Source organism: Rhipicephalus microplus, chromosome X (assembly GCF_043290135.1).
Source record: "Rhipicephalus microplus isolate Deutch F79 chromosome X, USDA_Rmic, whole genome shotgun sequence".
Lineage (NCBI taxonomy): Eukaryota > Metazoa > Arthropoda > Arachnida > Ixodida > Ixodidae > Rhipicephalus > Rhipicephalus microplus.
The window spans coordinates 61,077,169-61,089,656 of record NC_134710.1 but is presented as its reverse complement, the minus strand read 5'-3'; the positions used below and the strand labels follow the sequence as shown (position 1 = coordinate 61,089,656).

Here is a 12,488-nt window from a genome sequence, read left to right as displayed (position 1 = left end):
GTGAAATGAGAAGGAAGCTACCCGATTGTACCATTCTCTGGTTCAATAAGGATTAGACATTCCAATTTTGAAATATTTTGCCACGATATCCACCCTATAATTAATGACGCCCGTATGGAATTCCTGTCTTCCTAGGTGCCTAAACGGCCATGTGGCCCTACCGGCCACCATAGGCACTAACATGTGGCATCAGTGAAATGTCATGGTAAGAGAAGTTATAAACAGAGCGTTACTTTTTTTTTGCTCGAAAATGATAGATTCATAGAAACTTGGGAAAGAAAAAAAGTTTTTGCACTCTGAGGTGTGTATACTGTGCAAGCATAACAAGTTATCTTATTGGTTCCGTTTTCAAATACATCTGGGCTCTGTCACATGTTGCCTTTGCCTTCTCAGCGCACTGTCTCGGTGTTTTTCTTATTGGTTCCATTAGGTTGCGTTTTACTGCCTGTATTGGGTGGCTTAATCCTCGCTAGGCATAGTGCATACGTCATCAGGCAGTTCTGCAAAACTTATCAAAGTTAAAACAACGTTAGTGATGACTTTACGACACCACAATCAAAATGGTGTAGTGCTAGAAGCCTTGGTCAACTATGGCTCAGCAAACATCGCTGTGTCACGATGTTTTGTTGACGACAGAGACTTTTCAGTGCCTGAATTAAAGTGGTGTCAGGTGTACACTTGAGGGGAGCATGAACGGCGAATCAAAATGTTCTTTTATAGCTATTAAATGAAGCAGGATGGGGAAACAAGTTGAGGTATAGTATTGAATGGACAGCCATGATTCTCGATACATATGTAGTTGAAAATCTTGGGAATGTGTTTTATAACCCCTTTAATAACTGGTGATCTTCATGCGCTGTACACTTGTGTTGTACTGTACTTTTTGCGTTTTGCTTCTGCTTCTACAATAGCCCTTCAAGGCTGCAGTATGTAAAAATAAATCAATATATCAGCAAATATTGTAGCCTAAAAAATACTTAAAATCAATTTCAAAGTGTTGCACCACTGCACATTAAACAGGCCTTTGGTTTGTATGTAAAGAACCAACCACTACCTAAACAATTAGTTTGTGTCGGCTACTGTGATCCTTGCGAGCGATCTCTCTTAGCTGACCTTTTCAACGGATAGAGGGGGCAGACCTGCAAGAGAGTACAAAACCTGACATCCTTGCCTCTACAGTACATATTTGCGACATCCCAAATGAGATTATAACAGCATTCAGGATGCTTTCGCTGAGAAGAGCTGTCCGCATGGGGCTTATGAGAACACAGTTTTGTGTGCATACATAGCCTGCTATGTTTACACAAAAGCCATTCTGGGTCCCTCACTCTGCGCTCTTTGAAAGGGAAAATGTGACCAGGTGCTAAAAACCACCTCCAAAAAATTAGCCATCGCGTGTTTGGGCCCTTAATGTTTCCAGCTGTGATAAGGGGCTTGTTAGATACTCATTGTAATAAAAAAAAGTAAAATTTAAATTTTTCTCAGTATTCTTTGAAGATGTGCTATTCTGTATGTAACAGGCAATGTCAACGAAAATTGAGGATGAAGACCTGGATGCTGGTGAGCAGTCAGGAGAGGAAGAAGATGAAGAGGGCGGGTTGTCCAAACGTCGTGGTGCTGGCCGGAGCGTTACATTGAGTATGCTGATGTCTCAAGGCATCCTTCAGCATGGAGAAAACGTTCTGTCAATTGACTATCTTGTAAGTGAAACTTCAGCATGTAGTGACATTAAGCTCTGTTTTGTCTGCCATCATAGCATCACTTAGCTCTTTTCTTTCTGTGGGGAAAATAAGTGTTTTTGATAAGTTACATTACATACTTTTTGCTGAAAGAACTACTGCACTTGATATTTTATGTAATACAGCAAAGGAAAGCAGAACAGATAAACTTTTCACCCAAGTAAGTTTCTTTAAGGAGGTGGTATATTATGTAATATAAGTTACCAGATTTGGGATTGTGAGACAAAATTTGTTTTCAAAGTTCGTAAAGATACACTTCTATCTACTAATAAAAAAATATAATGGTAATTATGAGATGTGCAAAATGTACTGCCATTTAAGAGGCACCATCTCTGGAAAAATTCAATTGGTTACATTGAACAGGACTTTCCCGACAAAAATCTCACAGTAAGCACTGCAATTAGACATTCCATGTGGCAAAGAAATTTCTCAATATAAAGCATAGTGTGATTTTACATGTTTTGTAGTGAACCTTTGTTTTCTGTGTGGTTTTTCTGGTAGCATTTGCATATCTTGCTTTTTCTATACCTTTTCATTCTGACAGAATGGTGCTGAAATGCAAATCGATACGGCCAGAGGCAAAGTGAAGCTTTGATGTTCTGGGCTCGTTCACATTGTTGTTGCTTTCGAGTCAAAGTCTCACCAAAAAGCAGCTTCTTCAGTCTCGCTGCTGCTCTTTAAATCTATAAACTAAGCCACAAACAACAAAATGCTTACATCTGTGGTCTTTCGAAGGCTGAGCACTTGCACCACATTCTGCAGTACCCTTTTTCACTTGCTTGAAATTGATCACTTGACTTCAGAGTGCATTCAGGAATGAAAGCCACACAAGGAAAATAACTACCGTATTTACTCGAATCTAGGTGGACCTCGATTCTGAGCCGACCCCAAAAGTCTGGAGCCCGGAAAAAAAAAAAAAGTTACCTAGAACGTAGGTCGATCGGAATAGCGAAGACAGCGTTCACAAAGAGAAAACAATTATTAAACATGAAGATGAAACAACGCAGTTAGTTCATGATGCAAATAGCTCGAGAAACATACAGCCATTAATGCTGTTGTGCGTGTTTCTTTATCATTTTTTTTTCACGCTGCTTCTACTTATCTTGTATCATAAAGATGGTGTGCTCATTCCGAGTCACTGTCGTTGCTTCACTTGTTGCTGTCTTCAAACAGTGCGCAATGCTTGGGGCTATCAAGCGCATTGGATATGCTGAACTTCTTAAAAGAGTGCACAATCGAAGTTCCTGCGATATCGTCCCACCCTGCAGCCCCTTCAGCGACGCAAATTTTTATGTCCACTCCAAAGTCCTGCTCACTTTTAACGATGGATGATGACTCCATGGCTAGGACAACTTCCCTTTTATAAGCGGCACTATAAAGACACCGCTTGTTCAGCGCCATTGAGGTACACCACACATAGACCACCAGAAGCGCGATTCGAAATGGCAAACTGCTCGCCTCGAAACTTGCCACAAAGATGAAAATGGCGTCTTTGCATATGTACTTAAGCCAGGTATTGGCTCGGCTACTAACAGCTACAATACCGTTTTGGTGGCACTAGTTGTGCACCACTTTTTTCATTTGAACATGGCACGTTTTTCAAAATCCGCGAATCTAAGCCGACCCTGGAGTTTGATGTAAACAAATTTGAAAGAAACTATCGGCCTACATTCGAATAAATGCGGTAAATAAAAAAGAACACTACAGTTCTCGTTAACACAGGTGGTAGAGTGTGTCTGTGAATCATGCGGCATGTCTTGAATATGTCAATTAATGAAAAGGGGCGATTCATACCATTGATAGCGGGCTATCGATACCCTCTTGGTGAGGCATGGAAAAAAAATCAGTACAGTCTACCTGCTATTTTAACTAAGCCGTAGTCTGGCAATAGCAGATGCATTTTGATAGAAGTAAAATGCAAAAGCATGTTCTCACGCACAAAGCCTCCTGACATCCCAGTAACTAAAAAAATTCTGCTCTGGCAGTAAACTTTCACGCGACGTCCAGGCAGGTTCTCTGTACAGGGCCCCCCAAGATGGTGGCAGCCGCGACTTTTTATCTCCTTAGAAAGTGTCAGTGCAGAGGAGGACTCTCAGTCTTTCATTCCCTGCATTCTTTTGTTCTTTTTCTGCTTCTGTTCTCCAACCATGCCGAGGGAGAACACAAAGCACTATTGTGGTGTCGTTCCTTGCCATAGGAGCAAGAGTTCACTCAGCATCTCAACCAGCGTGTACCCTAAGGCGGAGGTGACTAAGATCAATGTAAACCCTATGTTAGCCTGTGCCATCAGCATGTTCCACATCAGCTATCATGTATGGAAGTATGTTTGCCTTGACAAGCTATGCTCACCGTCAGCATTCTTATCATGTTATGTGACATTTATTGTCTACAGGGTTCAAGATTCACTGGTGATTTACTGAAGGACGGAAAGATCAAGTGGCGTGAAACTCAAGAAGTGTACTCTTCACCTAGCTCGTGGGCAGTGCATTGCAAAAAGTTGTTGAATCCAGACAAGAAGTCCGGTTGTGGCTGGTCCACGGTAAGGTCTATGCCTCCCAACACGGAACAGTCTTACTGGTTCCATGTTATAGTGTTCATTAATGTTTTATGGGTATTTGTGTCTGCTGCGATAGTTATGCTGTATTGTTGCAGAACCCATCTTAATCATTAACATGGGTGCAACAGCTGCGCCAATTGATATATTTCCCTATTTTCACGCCGAGCTGAGCCAAAACCATGAAATTAGCTGAAATTGCAACACGATGCACCAAAATGCCTGACCAGCCTCAAAGTTTTATTTGTTGCACTAATTTCAGTGAGAGGTAAAGACCACATTGGCCATCTACAGTTTAGACATCATCAACCAACGCAACTTTAACCTTAAACGATGGTGTGAGATACATCCTATTTAGGTGAGGACACTCGCGAGGTGCAATCAACAAGGTGAAGTAACGCCGAACGACCATCGGTCCACTGACTGCAGTGCATATCTAGTGGTGGGACTATGAGACTCCTGGTCAAAAGTGCATTGCTGTAGCCACCAACACTTCACAGGAAATATGAATTTTCTAGTCCTCAAATGTGACTATGGCATGTTACAGTTAAAGCTAGAAGCATTTGCTACAAGTGAACAAAATTGACATGCTGCAATATGCCGTCCACATTGGATGCAATAGCAAAGGCACATACATTTTTCTGTCTTAAAGTTGCATCATCTCGTCGATAGATACGTATATGGTGCTGTCGCCGTACCAACAGACGCGGGCCGTTGTAACTTCATCAGGTTGAACGCACTTTGCAAATGAGCCAAGAAGTTGTGTCCTAAACCTAAACCATCTTGAGAGAAAAGTGGGGGTGAGGAGGGAAGAAAATAGCAGTTTCAAAATTTCTTGGCCTTGTTCTATCTTGTGCAGAATGCTGCTTAAGCCACCTTTGCCGCACTACACTGGTGCCCTGTGGAGAAGCGTATTAAAGTTAGAAGAAGCTGGTAGCACTAGTCGCGAAACACACACATTTTGTTCCTTAAAGGGACAATAAAGTCAAGTAACGTTTACGTCAAAGTGAAAGCTAAATGTATGGCAACGTCTAAAACGACAATATTTATTATCAACAGCAGTGCCATACTTATCAAGAAATGAAGGATGCACAAGAATACATGCGCCACAGTAGACCATCCTCAAAATGGTCCCGATGACGTCAGACAAACCGCCTACAAATAATCACTAGTAGTCGAACTAGCGGCATGAAATAAAGAACTTTCTGTGCATCAGGAGACTTAATAAAATGCTGCTTGTTCGTTTCTGTTTGATTCGTGGAAAACATAACCGCCGGACGTTACTATGGGGAATGGCACGAGTGGTTTAAAAGTTCAATTTTCTTATGGTTGAACTGGACAGGTCGTGCCATCTATTGGGGCCCAGTTGCACCAATTATGTCTGCCCTCTCTGAGGGAATGGCAAGAAATCGTTGAATTGCTGCTGTTGTTGCTGTGGCTTTCACTGCTGTCATTCTACTACTAGGGTCGGCAGCCGCACAGTAAAGCCTGGCAACTTTGTGCAGGGTAGCAGTGTTGTGAGACGTTCTGTTTGGGCAGGTAAGTTGAAGTGCACCCGTGTGCTCAGATTTGGGTCCACAATTTCCGGAGCCCTCCACTATGGCATCTTTTATAATCATATGGTAGTTTTGGGACGTTAAACCCCACATATCAATCGCGCTACTAAGCTGCACAACTTGGTCCCCACAAACATGAAGTGAAAATTGCCCATATCAAAAAGGCAACAAGTTATATAGCAAGAATAAATGAATCTTGGTACATGTATCGTGCTTATTGGAGCTATAATTAAAGCTTGCAGCAAAGAGCGCGCAAGCCACAAATATTGTGGCACGACCCCTTTAAGGCCTGACTACACATGTGCGTTGAAGCCCATCAGCGCGTAACTTTCCGACATGACATCGTGCCCTTTCCCTATGGAGAGCATGCCAGAAGTTATATAGGCTACGCTCTTTTTTTTATAAATGTGATATCTATATATTGTAAGTGCAATAAAATTGGTCATTTCTGAAAATTTTAGAATAAAAAATTTCAACTTCGCATGCTGCTTTGAGTCCTTGAAAAACTTTCAACTGGTTCTGGAAAGTCCTTGAATATCCTTGAATTTTCGCTTTGGAAACCTGTACGAATTCTGTGATAGGTGCAGTAGGGCATCGAGAACAGGAAAATGATGAGAGAGAAAATGCGATTTTTGGGCCCATTTTCGTCTTTGGGTGCCGCATCCCCCCTTAAGCTCCTATATTTACTAAATATTTGTATTCAGTTTCTTTTTAACAAAATTCTGTATTTTAACATTTGGATTCTTGAGCAGGGTGAGTTTATTTCAATAGAAAGCCATCACTACTCCTGCATTCGATATAATAGTAAAACAGGTTTTTGAATCGCGTGATGTTGTTTCAGTTGGCTGTGTTAGATAAGAACATTGGTGCCTGTCCGTCGGCGCCCTATAATTTCGCCAGGAAAAAAAAAAAATTTTTATGAGTTTCCAGGACCACAAAACCACTTTTGGTTTCCCCTAAAAAAAATTACCTTAAAAAAAATTGACCTTGTATCTGCATGTAATCTGCAAATGTTGTCGAAAGACTGTAGTCTTGCGTGTGGAGAGAGTGAACAAGACATTTATTTGATGTTCTGCGCAAGAAAATCGGTAAATGGTATTCTGTAGGCCCTGCGTTGGAGTGCCTCGAGCGTGCAGCAGAGGCGAACGAACGCATCAAGTCACGTCACACGCGAGACATAAGCGCCATCTGGCAGTTGTCTTAGAAAACAAAGCACGTTGCTCTGAGACGAGTGTGCACAGACATCTCAGAGGTGATAAGGTGTAGAACGCAAGGCGATGGGTAGGTGCCACCACCGTTTCGTTTTAGCAAAGCGTTGAAAACACTCGTCTTTCCGTGCAAGCGTTCTATGGTCAGCGCAACGTGATGAGCGCTACTGTCCTTAAAATTACTTATGTATGCCTTTTCTAGTAAGAGGCTCACATGCAGAATATATACCTGTTGTTATGGTGCCCCAGACATGTGTAATAATTGCTTTTTAGTTGACAATTGCACAAGCATGAATGCTCAACCTTGAGCAACATAGGTGGGCGTTGCGGATGGGGTCGGTCGTTTCAAGTACCCAATGCCGTTAAGAGTGGACAAACAGACAAATGCACAGGCAGACCAAAATTTTTGCGTTGAAGGACCCCAAGAAAGACTGTCGTCTTTACAAATTCACCAGTGTCTCTTGAGCTGTTACCGCTTATTTCGAATTTCGCGAAACTGGGATTTTGATGAGATCCTGCAAAAAAAAAACTGTTGTAGCTGTAGGTCTAAAACGTTTAGGCCACATAATAATAATAGTATTCTTTGAAAAAACATTCTTACTTTGCAGTTTTGATGCTGAGAAAAAAAGAAAAAAAAAATACCAGAGAAGGTTTGGCCTTAATCAATTGCATGCGGTACTCTTCAGTCACTTTTGCTGCGGTACAATGGTGCCACGTGGAAAAGCATACAACGATTGAGAAGGGGCTATCGGTTACCTCTGCAGACAGCTCATTTTGTTTTTTAATTACACATATGTACATGTGTCATATAGTAACTAGTACTTACATGATTGCTGCCATATATAAATATTGCTGAAAATTGCTCACAGCTAACTGTGACGTTGCTGCAGCACAAGTTGGTATGTTACTCCAGTCCACATTTATAAGACTTTCTGATATTTCAAACAAAATACAGGGGTTTCCTTGAGTTTGAAATATCAAGAGCCTGCTGAAGCTCCAAAAGGAAGCTTTCTCATGTTCAACCTGAGAAAAAAAAACAAAGGAATATAGTATTGTCGACTCAAGAAGCACTTTTTGGTGCGGCCTATTTTATGCTTGCGTCATGAACTCGCTGATCTTTCATGTCAGCACCATTTCTTTGTACTCACTTTTAAGCATTGATAAGGTGTCGGTTTCTTCATGAGTGATTTCAACAATAGCTGTGCACCATGTGTAAGCACTCAAGCTGTTTGACAAGATGGCATTGTTTGGCTCTTGATTGTTATGATGGCGATTTTATTGGTTTCACATCCTCTGGGAGGCATTTTTTTTTTTCTTCTTCTTACTATGAGGAGTGTATGGTTCACTGTCCAGGTCATCTCCCTGAATTGAATCTCCCTGATAAGTTTAGTATACTGCTAATTTTGAAGGAGGTGGGGTGGGATGTATGAAACAGCTGCATGGTGTAAATGCAGTCGACAATGTAAACATAAATCGACATGCCCTTCCTTTTTGAGAAAGCCTTGCTTCAAGTGGAGAGCATAAGTCACAGGCAGAAATTTTAGTGCCCCGCTTTAAATACCACTAACCATAGCGCAGGACCATACCACTTTAAATTCCACCGATAGTAAAGTGATCTGTTAAATTATTCCTGTAAAAAATGTCCTCTAGATGGCTACTTTCATCCTCCAAAGTGTAAGCAAAATCTCTGCTGTGGCAAGTTGGAAGATCCTTAAGTAAATCGCTTAGAGTGGGTAGCCCTGTGCACTCTATGTAATAGCTTTTAGATAAGCACCACAAGACAGTGTGAATATTCTTTTAAAGTAACTTTGGTCAAAATGTCAGTATATTCGTTTCGATTCAGGTGTTTAAAAAAGGCCAGAGAATCTCTTTACTTTCTTGTTCATGTTGTCTGAGCTCTGTCTATTTTTTTCTTATTTCCTTTCTAGATCCGATACAAAGGGAAAAAACTGGATTGGTACAAGGCTACCTGGTTCAGGAAGCAGAGGATAAAAAAGGTGTGTTAAGGCTTGTCCAATGTGCTATATTTTTCTAACAGCATGTGTACATGTGCTGAACAGACATTCATATTGCATTTTGTACACGTGGGTAATGTACAATTATGGTGCCATTTACATCCTAATGACTTGCTCAATCTTGTCTTTTTTTGCATTGCCTAGAGAGACAGCCAAGTAGCTAAGGTATTATGCCACTTGGCACAAGGCTTGAGGCGTGGCTGCCATCTTTCATTTTGTCTCTTTTTTTGACATCAACAGTAGATTGCAAAAATGCATGTGTGTTTTCATACACATGCACTTTTGCCACGATAATTTCAAACCCTGAAGTATGCCATCTCTCAGAGCCCAAGTGTTGCCTGGGAGGGGATGTTGGATTTCATCAGCTGTTACATTTGTTGGACTTAGAAGTGTGAAAATTGTAAAATTTTCTAATCAAGTCAAATATGAAGTTCAGAAAAGTAAGGAAGTACAGTTGACTGTCAGTAAATGGAAATCTGCTAAACTTAACTACTGCTTAAGTGGAACTATTACCTCTGTGATGCTTGGTTTCGAGCTTGTATTCTGCACTCATGTTCACCTTTCGGTAAACGGAACTTCTGTTAAATGGAACATATTTTCCCAGTCCCTTCAGGTTACATTTATTGCGGGTTTACTGTACGTGGGAGGGGGTTTTAAATATCGAATGTTTATGAACTACAGTAAAAGCTCGCTAATTTGGATTTCACGGGACCGGAAAAACTGTCCAAATTAACCGAATGCCGAATTAACGAATGAACAGGGAAAACAACATTTAAAATCAAGCTGCAGAAGCATACCTTTATTTGTTGAAGTATTTTGTAATTGTCGTCTGCGTTTTCGCGCAGATTCTGGCTGACATCACAATTTTTCTTAACTGTTCCAAATGGCCAACAGCACGCAAGCTGTCGGGAGTGTTCAGGCAAGAGTCCTCTAATATTAACAGCGCCTCCGAGACTTCCCGTGAGGTGCGATGAGGTCGCGGCTGTATCTCCTCGCATGATTCTTCATCGGAATCGTGGTCTTCATGGGCGCCCGTGACATCATTAATAATCTCTTGATCGGTCAGGAGACCACTCGTGACGACACCATGATCAATCGCGATGTAGTCCTGCAAGGTCACATCTGTGGGAAGGACAGCATCGAAAGTCGGGCAGTCGTCGTCGGTGGACTCGGCTGACACCTCCTCGATGCGATCGTCAGCTACTGCTGCATGCTCGGGCCTCACAAAACTGCTGTGCCGAAAACAGTTGGCGATGACTTGCGGCGGAGTGTTTTTCCACACGTGGGCGATGATGTGCACTGCGCCGAGTAAGTCCACTTGATACAGCTTTCCAGCTTCTGAGCATAGAATCATTTGCTCTAGCAGGTGCTTGCGGTACTTCGACTTCACGTAGTGAATGATACCCTGGTCCATCGGCTGAAGAGCAGACGTAGTGTTGGGCGGCAAAAAAACTACTTTGATGCTCTTCAGTTCGACTGTACAGTTATGGGCACTGCAGTTGTCAACAACCATAATTATCTTGCGGTCCTTCGACGTGAAGTGCCAGTCCAACTGCTGCAGCCAGCCGCCAAAAATGTCCGATGTCATCCATGCCTTCCTGTTTTCTGTGTACTCTACAGGAAGGCTTTTGACGTTCTTAAAACAACGTGGCTTAAGGGCCTTCCCGACAAGTAGTGGCAAGCGCTCCGTGCCAGTCATATTGGCGGCAAGAAGCACAGTTATCCTTTGCTTGCACTTCTTGCCACCAATGCACGCATCCCCTTTGAAAGTCACCGTCTTGTCGGGCAGAGCTCTGAAAAATGGAGCAGTTTCATCTGCATTGAACACGTCACATGGTTCATATGCGGCGATGTGCTCCAGCAGCTTCACGTTTCTCCTCTCGGTGGTCACGCTTTCCTCAACACTGGCCTTTTCGCCGCACACACTCCTGAAGACAAGTTCGTGTCTCTCTCGAAACCTCGTAAACCACCCTTCTGACGCCTGACGCTTTGAACGATTCAATGTTCATCATTGCAGTGTACTTCTCACCTTGCGCCATGATGAGAGGTCCGCTCAAAGGCAGATGCACGTTGCGACAGTCAGTAATCCACCGGAGCAAAGCTTCTTCGAGCTGGGGATGAGCTGCAGTTCGCAACCGCTTTCTAGAGGCATGAAACTTCTCGCTTTCGAAGGCTCGTCGAATCTGTTGTTCATTTTTTATGTACGTTCCCAACGTTCTCCGCCTCACATTGTACTTGGTCATAACCTGCTGTCGCAATTCGCCGTTCTTCAATGCTTCCGAAATTTCCACTTTAGTCGCCAAGTTCTTCGCGTCGTAGTTCTGCCGCTTTTTCGGCGTTGCCATCACTGTAGCGCACGATGGTGGTGGCATGCAAATACGGTCACAATGGAAGAAAAAGAGAACTCCACAAGAAGAGATGGTTCCGACACGACAACACAAGGAAAAATTGGCGTCGGAGGCGCTGAGTGGAGAAGAAAGAAGACGCCGACGTTCGGTGACGCTGTGATCGCCCCCACTAGTTGATGATGATGGCGATGCCACTCAGGTTTCGGTTTCACTCCAGTGGTGCCAGCGCTGCTTTATCACACTTTTGTGTAGCAGCAGCCGTCAGCATTTGTCCGAGTTAAGCGGTGCGGAGCCGAATTCCGACGAAATAACGAAGGTTTAGTCCCATAGATTAACATGCACTTTGGCCGGGACCAATAGCCCCGTCCGAATTTCCGAATTAACGGGTGTCGAATTAACGAGCGTTTACTGTAATATGAATTTTCCGATGCTCTAATGCATATTTTTTTATCGCTAGCACTCGTTTTGCTCTTATTAGGAAGGTGGCAAGATGGGCTTTTAGTTTTCTGGCATCATTTTTTGTCACTGGGAAACGTATTTTGACTGGTATAAAAAAAAAAATTGTGAAAATTCAGCCCTTCTCGTGCTATGCTACTGTTGAACAATGTGGGCTCTAGTTTTAGTCAGAACGATTTTATCTATGGTGGCTACTGATCATCTTGTAATGTATATTTCAATGCTTTTGGTGGTACACTTTGTTTTTTCTTTGTATTTTGTCAAAACATGCAATGCCGGTTTCCTTGCAATATTTCAGGATTGGTTTCTCAGCCAGCTGAACTTATCAGATTTTCATTTTTGTTAAAGCCTGTATATGTGCACATAATGGCACACAATGGTAGGAATACTCTTTGACATTTCAGCTCAAATTAATTTTTTTTCTTATGTGTACACGAATTAGCTAAATCTTATGCAGAAAATATTGAAATTCTGTGTGGTTTAAATATTGTCCTACTAAGAAAGTGGTCTTACCGTTGTGATCCTTACGCTTCCTAGTAGTATCCAGATAGGGGCCTAAAGCAATATTCTCGAAAGTTCTGGTCATTGTTTTATGGCTCTCAGAAACAGTAA

General features: G+C 42.3%; 1 protein-coding gene across 4 annotated transcripts in view; it reads left to right on the top strand.

The window, feature by feature from the left end:
* LOC119176096 (MPN domain-containing protein) overlaps positions 1-12,488 on the top strand; it is a 98,296-nt gene that overhangs the window by 3,397 nt on the left and 82,411 nt on the right. For 2 of the 4 annotated variants that reach the window (XM_075876910.1, XM_037427227.2), the window contains exons 2-5: positions 136-205; positions 1,521-1,700; positions 4,132-4,278; positions 8,986-9,054. In XM_075876910.1, the coding sequence (XP_075733025.1) occupies positions 203-205; positions 1,521-1,700; positions 4,132-4,278; positions 8,986-9,054 (399 nt within the window). In that variant the 5' untranslated portion in view covers positions 136-202. The remainder of the gene's footprint in view (positions 1-135; positions 206-1,520; positions 1,701-4,131; positions 4,279-8,985; positions 9,055-12,488) is intronic. The other 2 variants (XM_075876911.1, XM_075876912.1) reach the window with 1 other exon arrangement.